Consider the following 19,417-nt stretch of genomic DNA (forward strand, 5'->3'; position numbering starts at 1 on the left):
TCTGTTAATCCTGGATTTCAACCTCTGGGGCAAAGAGGGCCTGTTTGAAGTTTCCCTAAGTTCATAATAATGGCATCTGAAGCAAATAATAAGCCCTTGTGTGTGTTTTTGGCAGAAAAGCCATGAAGACAAGCAGATGCTAATAAAAGAACATGCATCTTTGTTTGTTATTCCATGTTAAAGGGTTGAAATAAAGGTAAGAGAATATTTGTACTGTTGTTATCCAAATCCATCTCCTGTCTACTCTCTATTCAGAATAATCATACAGTGACTAACAGAGCTTTCAGATCAACAGTATTTTTTATTTTTCATTTTAAGTTCAGGGTACCAACATTTCTTTCCATGGATGTTGATGGACGTGTCATCAGAGCTGACTCTTTTTCAAAAATCATTTCCTCTGGGTAAGGCCCTGTGTCTCTAACTTGATGCTAGATCTAATAGAGCCAGAGATAGTACCTCAGTATCTTTTAGTCTAGACAAATTTTTTCATTTAAAATGCTTGTAGTCTGCTTGTCTTAAAATATTAGTTTCATTATTAATATTAACATAGGCCTTTTTTTTGCTTTATTCACCTCCAATAATCAAAGATTCTTGACTGTTTATCTAACATTGTAGTGGGACCAGTCAGGTTTTTGATATCAGGTATGAAAGGGCACATTTGGAAATACATGGTCAATCTTGTTTTAAATGTACACTTAAATTTATTTTTGAAATAAGAAGTAGTTTTATTAGAATGTTTTAATTATCTAGATCCTTTTGTCCCCAGGTCACAATTGTCTGTCTGATGAAATCAGGAAAGTGATATGTAATAATTGTTAATATGGAATTGGTATCGTGCCTTTTCTCTTTTGACATAGGTTGAGAATAGGATTTTTAACTGGTCCAAAACCCTTAATAGAGAGAGTTATTTTACACATACAAGTTTCAACATTGCACCCCAGCACTTTCAACCAGGTAAGGACAATTTAGGAAATAGATTTTTTTTTTTGTAATTAGATCAGAATTTTTTAAAAAAATAGATGGTAGAGAACAGAAACTCCAAACCTGTTTAGTGACTCATAGTTTGCCTTCTTTGCAGACATGCTAATCTTTCCTAAATAAATTGGTTGGAATGCGTTTTAATTAAAATAAAGTAAAATTAATTTAAGAGAATATGTAAATTTCCTTACAAACTTTGAGAAATTATTGGATCCCTCTGTAACACAACCTTGTAAGAATGAATAGAACAGAAAAGTTAGCGTAGAATAGGACACTTGTTTGATGTATGTTCCATAAAGTGCAGATGGCCCCATGTTTTGCCAAGTTGGGGACTTTTTTCATATTTTTTGTATCTGTTATCAACAGAAGTTCACATATTTTTGCAACAGAAGTTCACTATAATTTATAACATTTTAAACTTTTTTTTTTTTTTTTTTTTTTTTTTTGAGACAGAGTCTTGCTCTGTCACCCAGGCTGGAGTACAGTGGCATGACCTTGGCTCACTGCAACCTCTGCCTCCCAGGTTCAAGCGATTCTCCTGCCTCAGCCTCCCAAGTAGCTGGGATTACAGGCACACATCACTATGCCCAGCTCATTTTTGTATTTTTGGTAGAGACAGAGTTTCACCATGTTGGCCAGGCTGGTCTCTAACTCCTGGTCTCTGGTGATCCCCCCGGGCTGGGCCTCCCAAAGTGCTGGAGTTACAGGTGTGAGCCACTGCGCCCAACCTATAATTTCTATTTTAAATAGAAAATCTCCAAATATGTCATGTAACTTTACATATCTACTGTACATTTTTATATTTAGAGAAGTGGTATAGTATGGCAATTAACAGCACGGGTCAGGAGCTGGATAGCCTGACTGAATTCAGGCTGTGGGACTCAGAAAAGTTAACTTAACCCTTGTGCCTCATTAGTAAAACAGAAATTTATGGAGATTACATTTGGTAAAATATATTAGTATCTTACAATAGTGCCTGCTACATAACAAGTACTGTATCAATATTTGTTATTTTTACTAGTATTGTCATTGTTATTCATTGACATTTGTTTTAAATCACTGACTATATAAGCTAGGCTCAGCTTGTTATATCTTATTATGGTTTACATGTAATCAAAAGTGATTTGCTTTTATATATGCAAAAATTATATTTTCAGGGGATGAAACATGGTATTTTTTATTTTATCTCTTTTAGCTCATGATATCACAGCTTCTACATGATTGGGGAGAAGAGGGTTTCATGGCTCATGTAGATAGGTATTGTATCATTTCTTTAAATATTTATGAACAAAATAGGAGCCCAGTGAACATAATACAGATCACCTACAGTATTGATTTATTCTTCCTTCCTAAGTATCCTGGGAAAGGAGAGACAATAGGAATGGTCTACTATAAGTCAAAAGTCTATTCATTTTTATTAGCTCTTCACCTAGCAAGTCTTCTCAACATCCAAGGTGTGGTTTGAAAGCAGTGTCCACCCACTCCTAAGGTAGTCCAAAATTCCCACCAGGTTAGGATTTATTTACTTAAATGATTTAATGGGTAAACTATTCATACACAGAAATATTTTATTTAATAATGATTAATTGTGAAGGATACATGACATGGGATTTAGCTCAAGTAAAGATGAGTGTGAACATAATTTCCCTAAATAGTCTGTATATTGGTACAAGTTATGGATTACTTTAGCTGTGTAAATGTGGTACCTCCTAGGACATTTACAAATAAGGAGGAATTGGGTATTCGCATTCCCAGACCAGTGATTCATTATTTCAATAGTATTGTCTTTTATCCTGAGTGATGAGAACCAGTATTTAGACAACTAAACACAAAGATTGATCCTGCTACTTCTAGGTTCCATATTTTACATAGAAATGGACTTATCTTTTTGAATTTTTATTTTTTAATTATTCTACAATGAAGGAAAAAACACAGTGGTTAAAAGTTTATCACCAGACAAGTGAAACAAATATGCTCCATTCTTCTATCAAGCATTCAACATTTTAATCAAGATAGAAAACAAATTCTTATAGCCTGGACTCTGGAGCCTTTTTCGCTTCTGCAATCAATGTACTGAGCACATCTATTTCATTGTTTTCTTCTTCTAGGGTTACTGATTTCTATAGTAACCAGAAGGATGCAATATTGGCAGCTGCAGACAAGTGGTTAACTGGTGAGTGGAACATATATCCATCCTCATGATAAACAGTATAAGAGTAGGGGCTAAACACTGCATATTACTAACAATCCTGGTGGAAAAGAAACAGTCCAGGAGTATTCTTGCTAAGGAAACATTACACCATAAATTATCTTAGAAGCAACATTTGATAAACCTGGGCACAGGCCTTCCTATCTACTTTACCTGTCTGCTGCAAAGAATTTGTGATTTAAAAAAAAAAAAAAAAAAAAGATCTAAAAATCAACCTCTAACTTACTTAAAGCTTAATATTATCTATTTTCAAAAATTTTAGTTATTTCAGAATTTTACCCCAAAGGGTAAAATTGTCAAACCATGCTTCTTCTCTAACTAAACTGTACAAAGGCAGATGTCTCATTGACACATAATTTGCCTTCTAATCATTAACCTCATTTTTCTCTGTAGTATTATCTATTGCTAACTTGATTACAAGATGTTTTAGATTCATTTTTCTATTATGAAGGTCAAATTAATCACATGGCTTTAATTGTATTGCTAAAATGCCTTTGATATAAATAATAGTAAACCAAAAATAGCAATTCCTTATTTCTGTCCTATCTTATTTTCTATAAAGTCTTGGTAAAAACAGAATTAGTGGCCAGGTGTGGTGGCTTACGCCTGTAATCCCAGCACTTTGGGAGGCCAAGGCGGGTGAATCACCTGAGGTCAGGAGTTCGAGACCAGCCTGGCCAACATGGCGAAACCCTGTCTCTACTAAAAATATACAAATTAGCTGGGCATGATGGCGGGCACCTGTAATCTCAGCCACTCAGGAGGCTGAGGCAGGAGAATCGCTTGAACCTGGGAGGCAGAGGTGGCAGTGAGCCAAGATCATGCCATTGCGTCCCAGCCTGGGTGAAGCAAAACTCCATCCAAAAAAAAAAAAAAAAAACAGAATTAGTATCTTTTTGACAAGAGCACTATTTTACCACTTTGCATAATAGTACTGAAGAAAAACTTTTGATCAACAGCAAGTTCTTTTTTAAAAAAGATAGTAATGTACATCAAAAATCATTAGGCTTTGTTTCTGATTTCTGTATCCTAATACTCAATGAAACATAAAGCCCACAACTGCTTCTGGAATTCTTGAATTTTAAGTATTTCTTTTCATAATTAATTACATTCTGATAAAAACGCTAATCCACTGGACATCTAAACTGTTACAAGAATAATAGGATTTGTTGTAATGCTGGAAGAATCCACAAATAATGGAAGAATCCTCTTCTAAATTGAAATAGCCATGTTTGTCTAAGTATGGTTCTAAGTGAAGGAGAGGTGAGTGGGATTTCTTGCACTACCCTGACTGACTGCGTTGTAAATATGCACACGTGAGCTATCACTTGCCCACCTTACCTCTCCCTTCCTCCCTCACCCGTAGTAACTCGTTGAAATAAAATCCAGAACATCAATTTTCAAGGCTCACAAAATGATATTTTTTAAAATGCTATAATTGAAGGAACTTTTTTAGGAATACTAGTTTCTACTTACTACACTTATGCCATTTAACAACACACTTTGATACCATCCAAGATGCTTTACTTTGGAAGACATTTATTCTCTTCTTTTGTTTGTAGGTTTGGCAGAATGGCATGTTCCTGCTGCTGGAATGTTTTTATGGATTAAAGTTAAAGGCATTAATGATGTAAAAGAACTGATTGAAGAAAAAGCCGTTAAGATGGGGGTAAAACTGGGAGGCGAAGGGCTGGGAAACCTAAAGAAAAGTTACACTTTTTCTTTAATATTTTACTTGAATAGAAATGGAAAGAGATGCTTCTTGTTGCCCACCAGCCAACTCATAATGTTCTAATGTTAGATATTTTATTGCATTATCAAAATCTAAGAGGTTTTTGGGTTACATAATTATCCAGCTGGTCTAAATTAGTGGAAATACGGTTGTTCATCTCAGCTACTGATTAGCATAGTAGCTGAGCGTGGTCTCTGGAGTCGCACTTGTTGGGTTTGAGTCCCAGCACCACCCTTTAGGGGATGTGTGGCCTTGAATAGGTTATCCTTTCTGTGCTTTGTCTGTAAAACAGAGGTAGTAAGAATCCCTCTCTCATAGGGTTGCTCTGATGATTACGTGAGTTAATATGTGTAAAGCCCTTAGACTAGTATGTGGCACATACTCAGTGCTCAGTAAGAGCCACTGGTATTTAAAATGAAGGGACTTTTTTCTGATGATGAAGATAAAGTATACTCATGGTAGGATATTTGGAAAATGTATAAAAGTATAATGAAAATTTTTTAAATAGCCCATGATTTTACCACCCAGATTTTGTGACCATTTATAGTATAGTTTCTTGAAACGCTTGTTCTTTTAGTATTTTGGCTGTGCACTTATGTTACATGGTTAAAATTATACGGAAAAGTTTGTATCCTGATTTTTTTTTTCACTTAAAATTAGCTCATAGAATGTATTCTAGGTTTCCTTTTTTTCCCCTCTTTTTATATTTAAATTATAAGTCTACTTAGGTTTCATTTGGGGCATCAAGTAAGCTGAAAATTCTAAACATTCTTCTGTGTAGCTTTCCAGTTTACCAGATAAATTATTCCTTCTCCATTAATTAAAGCCATTAGCATATTTGTCAGTCTTTTACACACACTGAAACCTACTGCTAGAGTCAGTTTTGTCTTGAATCATAAGAACTAAAGGACAGATTGGACTGATGATGGCAAAGTGCCATGCTAGTGCCTAAGAGACAAGGTGCTCTAGAAGTTAGATCTAGAGACAGACTGCCTGGACTTCAGTCCTACCTCCACCGTCTGGGTAAAGCTATTATCCTCTCTTAACCATCTTATTTGAGGGCAGGACTCAAACTTTATTAATTGTTCTAACCCTAATCACAGCACATAGTAGGTACTTGATAAACACTTAATTGACTTATTTCAAATAATACATTGTAGTATAATAAATCAATTTGATACATTCTTTTCTTTTCTGTCAATGCCATCATCCTCAAAATATGTGGTAAGTGCTTATCTGTAGGTATGTCTGAGTGAGGTGCTAAGGATATAGACTTTGTTTTTACTATACTCTTCTTCAGTCCTCTTCATTTACTCCATATATCCTGCTACATGTTCTTTTTTTACCTTTACTAAATAATCTCCAGCTTTATCCCCACTTCGTTAGCCAAGATGTTGGTTATCTTGCAAAGAGATTATTACCACTCCCTTCTCTTTCAGCTCCTTGCTTCTAGTACATCCCAAAACTCATCCATGCTACTGGGAGAAATGATGGCTTTCATTTTATTTTTAACCAGGACAGAGAAACCCATCTTCTGCCTTGAAATCTTTTCCCCAGAGTACTCCAGATCGTGTCACTCCCAATTCCTCTTGTTTTAGCAGACAGTGTAACAAGCAGTTACTCAGTGCTTTTGAAGATCATGATTATACTAGTCAACCCTAACCATCGTAGAAGATAAACTTGAAAATATCAAAGACTTAATAAGCAATAGAAGTTTATCTCTGACTCGCATATAATTCTAAGATGTGACCTGCAGCCTGCTGTGTTCCAAACAGTGATTCAGAGACCCGTGTTTCTTACATCTCGTTGCCTTTCATTCTTCAATACACGGATTCCAAGATGGCCACAAAATGGAAAGAGCGTGGCAGATCACACATGGGATTATTTGTATGGGCCAGCCTTAGACGTCGCTTACCTGGCTTCTGCTCACATCCATTGGTTAGGATTCGCTCTCATGGTCACACACAGCTAGAAAGAGGCTGGGGAATAGGGTACATGTGATGCCCAGGAAGAAGAGGAAATGGAGCTTACCATCAGTGAGCTGTCTGCCTGTGTGGCCATCAAGAACAGCAGCTGTTCCGACCACCCCATCTTGACATGCTTACTTAATACTTTTATTCCTTCATTTTATACATTACATCTTTTACCTCCTTTCAGTTCTTTGCACCAATTTTCCTCCCATCTCAGGGCCTTTACTCTGTGTACCTTTGCCCTCAAATACTGCTCCCTGCTTTTTGTCTGACCTAATTTGTGTTTCAGGCCCCAGCTTAAAAGTAACTTTCAAACTTAATTACTTAAAAATTACTTTTCTAGTTAAACATTTGTTTGTATTTGTTACCATTTATCTTTCTTTAGTAAACTGTCCTTTCTACATTAAAGCTGGAATTGAGTGTTCTCAGTTTTCCTGTATTCCTGACAGTTTGAGAAGAGATAGCATTTGCCATATTTATTCTGAACATTTTTTTAGTTTCTATGTGTTTAGTTTTGTTCATTGTATGACATACACAATTTTTATATAAATTAGTATTTTTTTCTTGTGATTTCTTTAACTGCTTTTAAATTTAAAACATCCTTCCCTACTCTGAGATTAGGCTGAACTATATTATCTTTGAGTTTTTCTTTAGTGGTACATTACCTATCTTCCACAAACTCTCTTAGGTATTAATGCTCCCTGGAAATGCTTTCTACATCGATAGCTCAGCTCCTAGCCCTTACTTGAGAGCATCCTTCTCTTCAGCTTCTCCAGAACAGATGGATATGGTGAGTGTAGTATTCTCTTCAGAGTAATACTAGCTAGCAGTTCTATTTTTTTAATGCATGTGTATACTTTGTGAATTAGAATATTACTTAATATCTGTTTGGGTTTCTAAAATTCAGGTATTTGTTGACCAGTCATGAACTATCAAAGACCCATTTTACTTTGTTGCTAGACTTCTATAGAAATGAGACTAAATTGGAGTTAAAATTTATTGTCTGCATGAATAATGTGTCACAACCTACTGAGCTGGGTAAATTGTCATGTTATGAGGAAAACTTCTTTCCTTCCTTTAATGAATTAATATGAGCCAGAAGTACAAATTCATGATGGCTGTCAGTCTCTTTCTCTGAAGAAAAAAGTATCAGCAAGGGTCAAATAGAATAATTTTCTTAATCGCAATCTAGCTTTAACCAACATAAGCTGTGTATGTGGAAACAAAACAGAAGAGCTATAAATTGAACAGTGCCATTAACCTTGAGAAGAGTTTATATTTATCCTTGGAAAGGGACATTTTTGGCATGTTCTTTATTTACTTGCATTCTCATATCATTAAATGTGTTTTTCATAAGTTCTCTCTGTTTTAATTTATTAGTGGAATTGGGCAATTGAATCTATATAAAATGCAGGTGAGAGGTTATATAAAATCTAAAATAATTCATGTTATGGATAAAATGGAAAATGATCTTGAAGGCCACAAGTATAGCAACAACAACAAAAAATCCTGGAAATCTGATGTACTTCAGTCTTCATATTTTAATAGACATTGATGGCATCCTGCACGGATAAAGCTGATGTTCAACTTGACTCTCCAATGCCTTCTCTCAACCTTAGACAGATACTCTTTGTTTGGATTTTTAAAGTTATTACAGAGTTTTTCAATGTAGTATCCTAATTTAATTAATTCTAATATTTTTTTCTGTTTTAGGCCTTCCAGGTATTAGCACAACTTATAAAAGAATCTTTATGAAGAAATTAAACTAGGTTGGGCATGGTGGCTCACACCTATAATCCCAGCACTTTGGGAGGCTGAGGAGGGAGGATCACTTGAGCCCAGGAATTCAAGGCTGCAGTAAGCTACGATCACACCACTGCACTGTGGCCTGCGTGGCAGAACAAGACCCTGTCTCTTAAAAAAGAGAAAGAAAGAAATCAAACTAATCATGCTGCTCATGGATTTTTCCAATAAATTTCTTGTTTTGGCAGGAAGAAATGAACACTGGTATTATTAGACTTACAGATTAAATTAAATTTCCTCAAACATGTCCTATCTGTAGTAGTTCAACTAGACACCTTTTAAAGTGCCTCTAAATTCATCAGATGGCCAAAATGTATTTATAATCCACTGAAGCATTTTGAAAAATTTTCAACCTGTAAAAAATTACTTTTATCTTGGATTTATTATAAAGAACTTTATAGTTGCTTTATAATTTCCCATAAATTGTCTTTGAAACTAACATTTTACACTGAATTATTTTGAGATTTTAAAGAAATAATTAAGTTCAAAATGGTATATAATGTGTACTTTTTCTACTTTTAGGAAAATTTAATGAGAGCTTATTGCAAAAATTGTTATAAGTTGATCATTATAAGTGACTTTCAGTAAAAGTACCATAAACATTATGTTATGCCACAGAAATTCCTTTAAAATAAAATTCTTAAACTAAACATACCTAAAGGCTTCAGACCCATTAATTCTAAGTAAGGAGGGGAGATCATGGACTTAGGAAAATTTACTACATTGTATTTTCATAATAGTACATAATCTACAAAAACACATTCTTACCAATTATGTAATTTAAATCTACAACCTTTTAAGGTATTGCGAAATACTTTTTTAATGATTTTTTTCTCACCTTTTAAAATCTTTATTAAAGTAAGATATGCTTATTTTAGAATTTTCAAACAATCCAGAATATATAAGGAATAAAGTAAAAGCCACTCACTGTCTCACCCCCAGTGATAACTGCTATAAGCATTTAGCATTCTTCCTTTGCAATGTTCTTCTCTGCATACACATGTAATATGTAGAATAGGATCTCATTGTGACAGTGTATCATAAATACCCTGTATTTATTTTCTATCGCTGTTTAACCAATTGACGAAGTGTTCCGTGACCCAGTAATTGTGAAGTTGTAATTATCTTTGAGGAATTAGGAAGTTTATGTCATTATTATTGATGCCATCCCTTGTGTATATAAACATCTCCATCACAGTTATTATTTTCCTGGACGTCTGGATGAGATGTTACATCTTTCAACAGCTAAAATTCTCAAGCAGAAATCTCAACCTCAAAGATCAAAGCAGCTGTGACCCCAAGCCCAAATCCCTATTTCTAAGGCAACCAGTGGTAATTATGTAGGACCGATTGAAGAGATGCAGGGCCTGGAGGAAGACCAAGATGAGGAACCTGACAATTCACTGTGGGAACAGAAAATTATAAATTAGACTTATAAAAGTAAAATTAGCCTTCCCCTTACTTTATTCAGTACTTTTCAACAATAACCAAAATTGCTTAGCCCAGCATTGCATAGATGAGTGCCTTGCTTTGATTTTGTTTGTTTTTAAGTCACCATCATAGAACAGTTGATTTGTAGATCGACTTATAATTCCCAGCTTTCAAGCAAGGGATTACTCCTAACCACAATCTTAAGAAATCTGTTTCTTCAAAGAAAACAGAGCGAGAAAAAGAGTGGGCACACACGGTGCCTTATGACTTAGTGCTTGTTTTTGTCTGCTGAGATTATCTTTCCCTCATTAGGAAACTATAAAGTGTTGGCAAAATGGAACGTTATTCATTGCTATTGCCATTGTGAATTTTTCCAACCTTCTGGAAAAGCAATTTGGCAGTGTCTACCAAGAAACGTTAAAATGTTCATACCCTTGAATGCAATGTGTTTGATACTGTGGATTAGCTCACTCAGCATAAATTCGAATTTCCTGCTTGTATCTTTGAGCACTGTAAATGCAAAATGCTCCATTTCCAGATGCCCCTGCAGCTACAGTGTCAGATATGGCTGTCATTCAGATGCCCGGATTCAGAACTGAGGGCAGTAAGGTAAGATGTAAGGCACGCGTTTTGCTGACATGGATCCTAGCTAAGGCAGTATGATTTTTATAGCAAGTAGCTTATTAGTTTGGTGGCTTTCTAATTCTGGCAGAAGCAGTGAAATGCTGGTGCTAGAAATGGTTCCTGGAAGCTGTATCTACTTTTTTAGCAATTCCAACATCTTTGGAAACCACAGAATACATGATAGTAAACAATTTTCAACAATTTTGGAAATCATAGAATACATGATAATAAACACTTTTTGCTTTAATCAGCTAGAATAGTTTTCATTATCTACAACTGAATGCCAATCAGTATAGCCAGGGGTGTCAAGGGTCTCTAAGCTTGACGATTTACTAAATGGACTCACGTGTGATTGTGCACAGAGCAAAGTCTGGAGGAAACTTCCAGGCACAAGTTTCTGAGACTCCTGTCTCAGTAGAGTCTCCGTGAGGTCCCAGAGGATGTACTTAATTCCTCCAGCAAGGATGTGTGATAACACACGCAACCACACCTCACCTGAGACTGGTGGCCCAGAGATTTTTGTTGATGGCCAGTCACATATGCATACAGTGCCTGCATGGCTGACCTCAGTTACTGAAGCTCCACCCCACAGAGCGAACGCAGGTGTTCACTGTAAATCGCATTGTTAGGATAAACTAAATGGAAAAACTAAATGGAGTACAGTGTGGCTGAACACCTCCCAGCATGCAAAATGCTCTTATCAGTCAGAATATTGCAAGGGCTCAGTTCCAAGGAGCCAGCCAAGGGCCAGTCGTGAAAACCCCGCTTCCTTGGTAATGTGCGTGGTTTAAGTGGCCTAGATCCGCTCAATTAATCCTTTCCTCCCCGCCATGGATCCCACTTTTAAACATTTATAGTAAACAATTATGCAAACTATGGAAAATACTTTACAAATCTGAAGATAGTAATTGCAGTTTCAAATAGCAGAAAGCTGGGGGCAGGGGCAGAGCTGTTGTGACTAAAGGTCTCACAATAGGAAAATGGTTGTCAATTATGGTTCATCCACTTAACTGAATATGAGGCAACCACTAAAACACCATTATGAAGCAGTATTATTCATTTTAGGATGAGGCGGTAAGGTAAAAATGAGTATAATAGAATGAAAACCCAGGGTATAAGAAGCATAGCCATAGTTCAATTACAACTATGTGAACACAGAAAACATTACCAAAATGGTAACAGTTGGGTAATATTTTTCTTTATTTTCAAAATATTCTATAACATGGCTCTTTCATCATTTACAAATACATTTAACACCTTAAGTGAACTGGTGACATGACCCCTTTTTCAGTTGGACAAACAGATTCCTAAAGGCAATGGTAAAAATATATAAATATCAGGTGGCAAAGGGGCTGCTACCAAACAATAGGAATCACATGGGAAGTCACATCCGTGCAATGACAGTCAGTGTGGGCCTGGACAAAAATTGCATGGGTGTCCTGCCGTTAGTCTGCTTAGCTTCTGTGTGGAAGCCATGGTCTCCCTGGTCATGGTCTGCAATGACTTCAAGCATCTGGAGTAGCTGGTCCTGGTGGTGTTCAACATGGCAATTTCGAGGAAGCCAATAATGGAGCAGTTGTCACTTGGCATACTTTTCTTATAATTTAAATTTGACTATTTATTTGTCCACTTTAGGAATTTCCTCCCCTGCGTGTAAGATGCTTTCCCTATAATTCTTGTAGAGCATAGTATATCTTCAAATTTCTTTTCTAACACAGCTAATTAAATACTCAGTGGGTAGGAAGTATTAACTTTATCAAAAGTAGGTTTAATTATTTTAGAGAATCTAAAGTCTTAATGAAAGTGAAATATCAGCCAGTCATACAATTTTCACTAGTGATGTGTGTTTATTAACATTTTAAGTTCTCTGAAGTCCAGAACCATACTCTCTTTCTCTAGGACCCAGTGGTAACTAGGAATATCACATTTTAAAAAGGAATGTATTGGTTAGCATGCCTTCACAGTTACCCTAGTTCCAAGCTTCAGGATTTAAATTTTCACATATATATGTGTGTGTGTGTGTGTGTGTATGTATGTATATGTGTGTATATATGTGTGTATATATGTGTGTGTATATATGTATGTGTGTATATGTGTGTGTGTGTGTGTATATATATATATATTTTTTTTGAGATGGACTCTCACTCTGTTACACAGGCTGGAGTACAATGGCATGACCTCAACTCACTGCAACATCCACCTCTCAGGTTCAAATGATTCTCCTGCCTCAGCCTCCCAAGTAGCTGGGATTACAGGTGCACACCACCATGCCCAGCTAAGTTTTGTATTTTTAGGAGAGATGGGGTTTCACCATATTGGTCAGGCTGGTCTTGAACTCCTGACCTCAGGTGATCCACCTGCCTCTGCTTTCCAAAGTGCTGGGATACAGGCGTGAGCCACCGCACCTGACCTTTGCTTATATATTTTATTCATTCATTCAGCAAATATTTATTGAGTGCCTATTACTATAGACTCAGCATATACCAGTGAACAAATTAAAGAAATTCTTGACCTTCATGGAGCTTATATTTGGGGTAAGGGATTGGTGAGGGATGACAGCAAAATTTATTAAAGTACTTTAAATATGTTAAGTGCTACAGAAAAAAATAATACAGGGTAAAGGGATAGAGCATGAAAGAGCAGGGGTGCTGTTTTTGGTTTTTGTTTGTTTGTTTGGAGACAGAGTCTCGCTCTGTTGCCAGGCTGGAGTGCAGTGGTGCGATCTTGGCTCACTGCAACCTCCGCCTCCCAGGTTCAAGCAATCCTCATGCCTCAGCCTCCCGAGTAGCTCGGACTACAGGCATCCGCCACCATGCCCACCTAATTTTTATATTTTTAGTAGAGACGGGGTTTCACCATGTTGGCCAGGATGGTCTCGACCTCTTGACCTCATGATCCACCCACCTTGGCCTCCCAAAGTGCTGGGATTACAGGTGTGAGCCACTGTGCCCAGCCTGGGTGCTGTTTTTAATAGAGGGCCCAGAGAAGACCCCCAGACCAAGTGGCATTTGAGCAGAGAGCAGCAAGGGAGTGGGCCGTGCAAATACTTGTGCAAAGACACCAGGCGGCCTGAACTTGCAATGCAGAACCCCTGAGGAGGAACTGCATCTTGCCTGTTTGAGGAACCATAGGAGTCCAGAATGCTAAAGAGCGAACAGAGGTGTATTAGTTCACTTGAGTTGCTGTAACAAAGTACCACAAACTGAGTGGCTAACAGAAATTTCTTGTCTCACCATTCTGGAATGTTGAAGTCCAGGATCAAGGTGCCTGCAGGGCCATGCTCCCTCTGAAGGTGTAGGGAAGGATCCATTCCAGGCCATCTCCTAGGTTTGGTATTTCCGTGGCTTGTGGCAGCATCACTCCAGTCTTCATGAGGCATTCTCCCTGAGTGTGTGTCTTTGTCCAAATTTCCCCTTTTTACAAGGATACCAATCATAATGGATTAGAGGACCCATCCTACTCCAGTATGACCTCATCTTAACTAATTACATCTGCAACAACCTTATTTCCAAATAAGGTCACCTTCTGAGGTATTGGGGGTTAGGACCTCAAAACATGAATTTGGGAGGTAGGGTGACACAATTCAGCTCACAACAACAGGAAAGTGGTAAAAGAAAAGTCACAGATAGGAGTGAGATGGTGGCCAGACTAGGTAAGGCCTTACAGGCCATGTGAGTGTCCGAATTATTCTAATGGAAATTGGAAGCCATTGGAGGGCTTTAAACAGCAGAACAGGCCAGGCACGGTGGTTTATGCCTGTAATCCCAGCACTTTGAGAGGCCGAGGTGGGCAGACCACAAGGTCAGGAGTTCAAGACCAGCCTGCCCAACATACTGAAATGCTGTCTCTACTAAAAGTACAAAAAAAAAAAAAAAAAATTAGCCAGGCATGGTGGTGCATGCCTGTAGTCCCAGCTACTTGGGAGGCTGAGGCAGGAGAATCACTTGAACCCAAGAGGCTGAGGTTGCAGTGAGCAGAGATCAAGCCACTGCTCTCCAGCCTGAATGACATCTCTAAATAAATAAATAAACAGCAGAACAGCATGGGCTGACTTGGGTTTTAAAAGAGCACTCTGACGCCACACAGAGAATGGATCAGAAAGAACAAAGGTAGAAGCTGGAAGACCATGTAGGATTCTGGGGACAGATGCTCTATTTTAACTAGTGTGATCAGGAAAGAACTCTGATGTCATTGCATTTAAGGCAAGACCTAACTAAAGTGAAGGGCAATTCACAAAGGTGTCTGAGGAGAGAAGCAAAACTATTTTTTTTTTCAAGAAAAACTGAACATAAAAAGGCCACTCAGTGAATTTAAGGTAAAATAAATATTACATGCCTCCTTCTCTCATATAGTTTGAATATGTAACTCATCTTATTTCTCTTTTTAGTATGATTTGACCAATTTGCTTTTTCTTTCCTTATTCCTGCTTTCAGATTTTTTAATTTCCATTTTATTTCATGTGCTTATTGTAAATGACTTCGTGCCTTTTTTTATTTGGAATTTAGAACTGAAATTGAAATTTTCAGTACTAACCTGCAAAATGGTCATAATTTCAGTACCACTTAGTATTTAAATAGCTAGACTGCCCAGATACTACAATAATGTGTTCATCAGAGTCACTGAAAAGGCAATCAAAATTAGAACCTAATAGAGTTCTTCAATGACTTTCCATTTAAGAAAGAAACTAAGTAAAGAGAAAATAGGCAGGGTGTGGTGTCTCATGCCTGTAATCCCAGCACTTTGGGAGGCCAAAGCAGGCGATCACTTGAGCTCTCTGGCCAGCATGGGAAAACCCTTTTCTACCAAAAAACAAAAACAAAAATTAGCTGGGTGTGGCGGTGCACACCTGTGGTCCCAGCAACGCAGGAGGCTGAGGTGAGAGGATTGCTTGAACCCAGGAAGCAGAGGTTGCAGTGAGCCAAGATTGAGATCGCAGCACTGCACTCCAAAGTGAGACTGGAAGAAGGAGGAGGAGGAGGGGCAGGAGGAGGAGGAGGGGCAGGAGGGGAGGAGGAGGAGGAAAAGGAGGAGGAGGAGGAGGAGATTTCTCACTCCACTTCAGATGGAGGAGGAGGAGGAGAAGGAGAAGAAGATTTCTCACTACACTTCAGATCCACTGGAACCTGATTTCAATGTTCAGTGTTTGTGATGCTCTTTATACTTGAGGCATTGCAGCTACCTGCCAGCCTCAGTTTGCAAAGATTTCCCATAGGGTCTTATTTTCCAAGGCTCCTGGAATCCTGTCTGAATCATCTTGAGAAGGAAGCAGCAAAACAGCAAGGGACTTGGAATTCCCTAGACACCTAAACCACCACCCTTCCAGGAATGTAGTATGTAGGAAAGGTTTAAGCAAAAAGAAAAAAAGAGAGTAAGGGAGGATGGATCTGCGTACATCTTGACCTAGCAATATCAGTTCTAGGGATTTGCCTTAGGCAAATAATTTAAGGCCCTTCATTACAGCATTTATTAGTGAAATAATTAACCTACACATCCATCCACAACAACCTTCCAGTACCCCTGCCAGCCATTCTCCCTTCGCGTGCCTGACTCCTACTCATCCTACAGGGCTCAGAGGAAATTCCACTTCCTGGTAGGACCCTGCCCTGGGCCCTAAGACTAGTTAGGGTCTTCTGTTAATTACACATAGGACACGCAGTCTCTTTTCCTGTGTAGCACTTACCACAATAAGAAGTAATTATTTGTGCGAGTATTTGTTCATTTCTGCCTGTTCCCTTCTCCCCACAGGCCATAATCTCTGTGAGGGCAAGAACTGTGTATCTTCACAGCTGTAACCTCAGAGCCAATTGCAGTGCAGATGTCTTGCTCTCAACAGATATGTGTTCATGGAATTGTACACTTTATTTTTTTTTTTAATTTCTTTGAGATGGAGTTTCACTCTTGTTACCCAGGCTGGAGTGCAGTGGCACGATCTCGGCTAACCACAACCTCTGCCTCCCAGGTTCAAGCAGTTCTCCTGCCTCAGCCTCCTGAATGGCTGGATTAGAGGCACTCACTACCACGCCCAGATATTTTTTTTTTTTTTTTTTTTGCATTCTTAGTAAAGACGGGATTTTGCCATGTTGACCAGGCTGGTCTTGAACTCCTCACCACAGGTGATCCACCAGCCTTGGCCTCCCAAAGTGCTGGGATCACAGGCAAATTGTACATTTTAAATGGGTGGATTTTATGGTATGTGAATTACATCTCAATAAAGCTGTTTTGAAAAAAGGTTACCATGAAAACAAATTAATTGCTTGATTAATTAAACATTAACTGATGAAAACTAGTGTACAGTAGCCCATGATGCAGATAGAAAAAGTATTTGAATTGTATTGAGAGGTGACAACATGCTAGCAGCCCTCACTCTCGGCTCCTCCTCAGCCTTGGTGTCCACTCTGGTGGCTCTTGAGGAGCCCTTCAGCCAGCCACTGCACTGTGGGAGCCCCTCTCTGGGCTGGCTGAGGCTGGAGCTGGCTCCCTTGTGGGGAGGTGTGGAAGGAGAGGCGCAGGCGGGAACTGGGGCTGCATAGAGAGCTCACAGTCCAGCGCAAGTTCCAGCAAGCCCTGGCACGGGCTTGGCAGACGCCGCACTCAGAGCGGCTGGTGGCCTTGGGTAGTGAGGGGCGTAGCACCTGGGCCAGCAGCTGCAGAGGGTGCGCCAGGTCCCCCAGCACTGCCAGCTCGCATGCACCACTCTCAAATTCTCGCGGGGCCTCAGCCGCCTCCCGGAGAGGCAGGGCTCTGGACCTGCAGCCCCCCATGTCCGAGCAGCCCCCTCCACGGTGGGCTTCCTCAGACCCGAGCCTCCCTGACAGGTCTCGCCCCCTGCTCCGTGGCGCCCAGTCCCATCAACTGCCCAAGGGCTGAGGAGTTCAGGTGGGGCTCGGGACTAGCAGGCAGCTCCGCGGCAGCCCAGGTACGGGATCCATTAGGTGAAGCCAGCTGGGCTCCTGAATCTAGTGAGGACTTGGAGAACTTTTATGTCTAGCTAAGGGATCCTAAATACACCAATCAGCACTCTGTGTCTAGCTCAGGGTTTGTAAATACACCAATCAGTACTCTGTATCTAGCTAACCTAGTAGGGACTTGGAGAACTTTTCTGTCTAGAACTCTGTGTCTAGCTCAAGGTTTGTAAACACACCAATCATGCTCTGTGTCTAGCTAATCTGGTAGGGACTTGGAGAACCTTTGTGTCTAGCTAGAGGATTGTAAATGCACCAATCAGCACTCTGTATCTAGCTCAGGGATTGTAAATGCACCAATCAGCACTCTTTGTCAAAACGGACCAATCAGTTTTCTGTAAAATGGACCAGTCAGCAGGATGTGGGTGGGGTCAGATAAGGGAATAAAAGCAGGCTGCCTTAGCCAGTCAGGGGCAACCCGCTCGGGTCCCCTTCCGCACCTTGGAAGCTCTGTACTTTCGCTCTTTACAATAAATCTTGCTGCTTCTCACTCTTTGGGTCCATGCCACCTTTATGAGCTGTAACACTCACCAGGAAGGTCTGCAGTTTCACTCATGAAGCCAGCAAGACCATGAACCCACTGGGAAGAACCAACAACTCCAGACGTACTGCCTTTAAGAACTGTAACACTCACTGGGAGGGTCTGCAGCTTCACTCGTGAAGTCAGCGAAACCACGAACCCACTGGAAGGAAGAAACTACAGACACATCTGAACATCTGAAGGAAGAAACTCCGGACTACCATCTTTGAGAACTGTAATACTCACCACGAGGGTTTGCAGCTTCATTCTTGAAGTCAGCAAGACCAAGAACCCACCAATTCCGGACACAGTATGTCTATTGACATAAGAACACATTCAAAACATATGAGGCCAAAGAGTCTTTGTAAAGCAGTTTGTACCATACAATCCCATTTTTATTTGCTAACAAAAGGGTATGTTTATTCAAACTGTGTGTATGGATGCCCACATTGCCAGGAGTCGTTCGGAGTGTTTGTGACCTATCAGTGAATAAGTCCTTGTTATCATGGAGCTTACATTCAAGTATGGGGAAAGTCCATAAGTAATAAGCATCCTAGGCCAGGCTCAGTGCCTCACGCTTGTAATCCTAGCACTTTGAGAGGCCAAGGCGGGGGGATCACTTGAGGTCAGGAGTTCAAAACCAGCCTGGCCAATATGGTGAAACCCCACCTCTACTAAAAATAGAAAAATTAGCTGGAGCACCTGTAGTCCCAGGTACTCCAGACGCCGAGGCAGGAGAGTTGCTCGAACCCAGGAAGCAGAGGTTGCAGTTGTGTCCCCTCGCAGAGGTGGTGGCTTGACATGGTGGGCTGCAGGTCCCGAGCCCTGCCCCGTGGAGAGGCGGCTGAGGCCTGGTGAGAATTCGAGTGCAGTGCATGAGGGCCAGCAGTGCTGGGGGACCCTGCGCACCCTCTGCAGCTGCTGGCCCAGGTGCTAAGCCCCTCACTGCCCAGGGCCGCAGGCGGCTCTGAGTAAGTGCAGGGCCCTCCGAGCCCTCCCCTGGGCCCGCTGGAACTTCTGCTGGATTGTAAGCTCCGTGCGCAGTCTTGGTTCCCGTCGGAGCCTCTCCCTCCACACCTCCCTGCAAGCAGAGGTAGCTGGCTCAGCCAGCCCAGAGAGGGGCTCCCACAGTGCAATGGTGGGCTGAAGGGCTTTTCAAGCACCACCAGAGTGGACGCCGAGGCCGAG

At 39.9% G+C, this 19,417-nt stretch overlaps 1 protein-coding gene across 4 annotated transcripts in view; it reads left to right on the forward strand.

The window, feature by feature from the left end:
• The window catches only part of AADAT (aminoadipate aminotransferase), a 31,985-nt gene extending 23,048 nt beyond the window's left edge, over window positions 1-8,937 (forward strand). For all 4 annotated transcript variants that reach the window (XM_031664170.1, XM_021938947.2, XM_021938946.2 and 1 more), the window contains 7 exons: window positions 319-401; window positions 858-954; window positions 2,174-2,235; window positions 3,087-3,151; window positions 4,750-4,856; window positions 7,578-7,679; window positions 8,603-8,937. In XM_031664170.1, the coding sequence (XP_031520030.1) occupies window positions 319-401; window positions 858-954; window positions 2,174-2,235; window positions 3,087-3,151; window positions 4,750-4,856; window positions 7,578-7,679; window positions 8,603-8,644 (558 nt within the window). In that variant the 3' untranslated portion in view covers window positions 8,645-8,937. The remainder of the gene's footprint in view (window positions 1-318; window positions 402-857; window positions 955-2,173; window positions 2,236-3,086; window positions 3,152-4,749; window positions 4,857-7,577; window positions 7,680-8,602) is intronic.
• Window positions 8,938-19,417: the final 10,480 nt, after the last annotated feature.

This window comes from Papio anubis, chromosome 3 (genome assembly GCF_008728515.1).
Source record: "Papio anubis isolate 15944 chromosome 3, Panubis1.0, whole genome shotgun sequence".
NCBI classification, from domain to species: domain Eukaryota; kingdom Metazoa; phylum Chordata; class Mammalia; order Primates; family Cercopithecidae; genus Papio; species Papio anubis.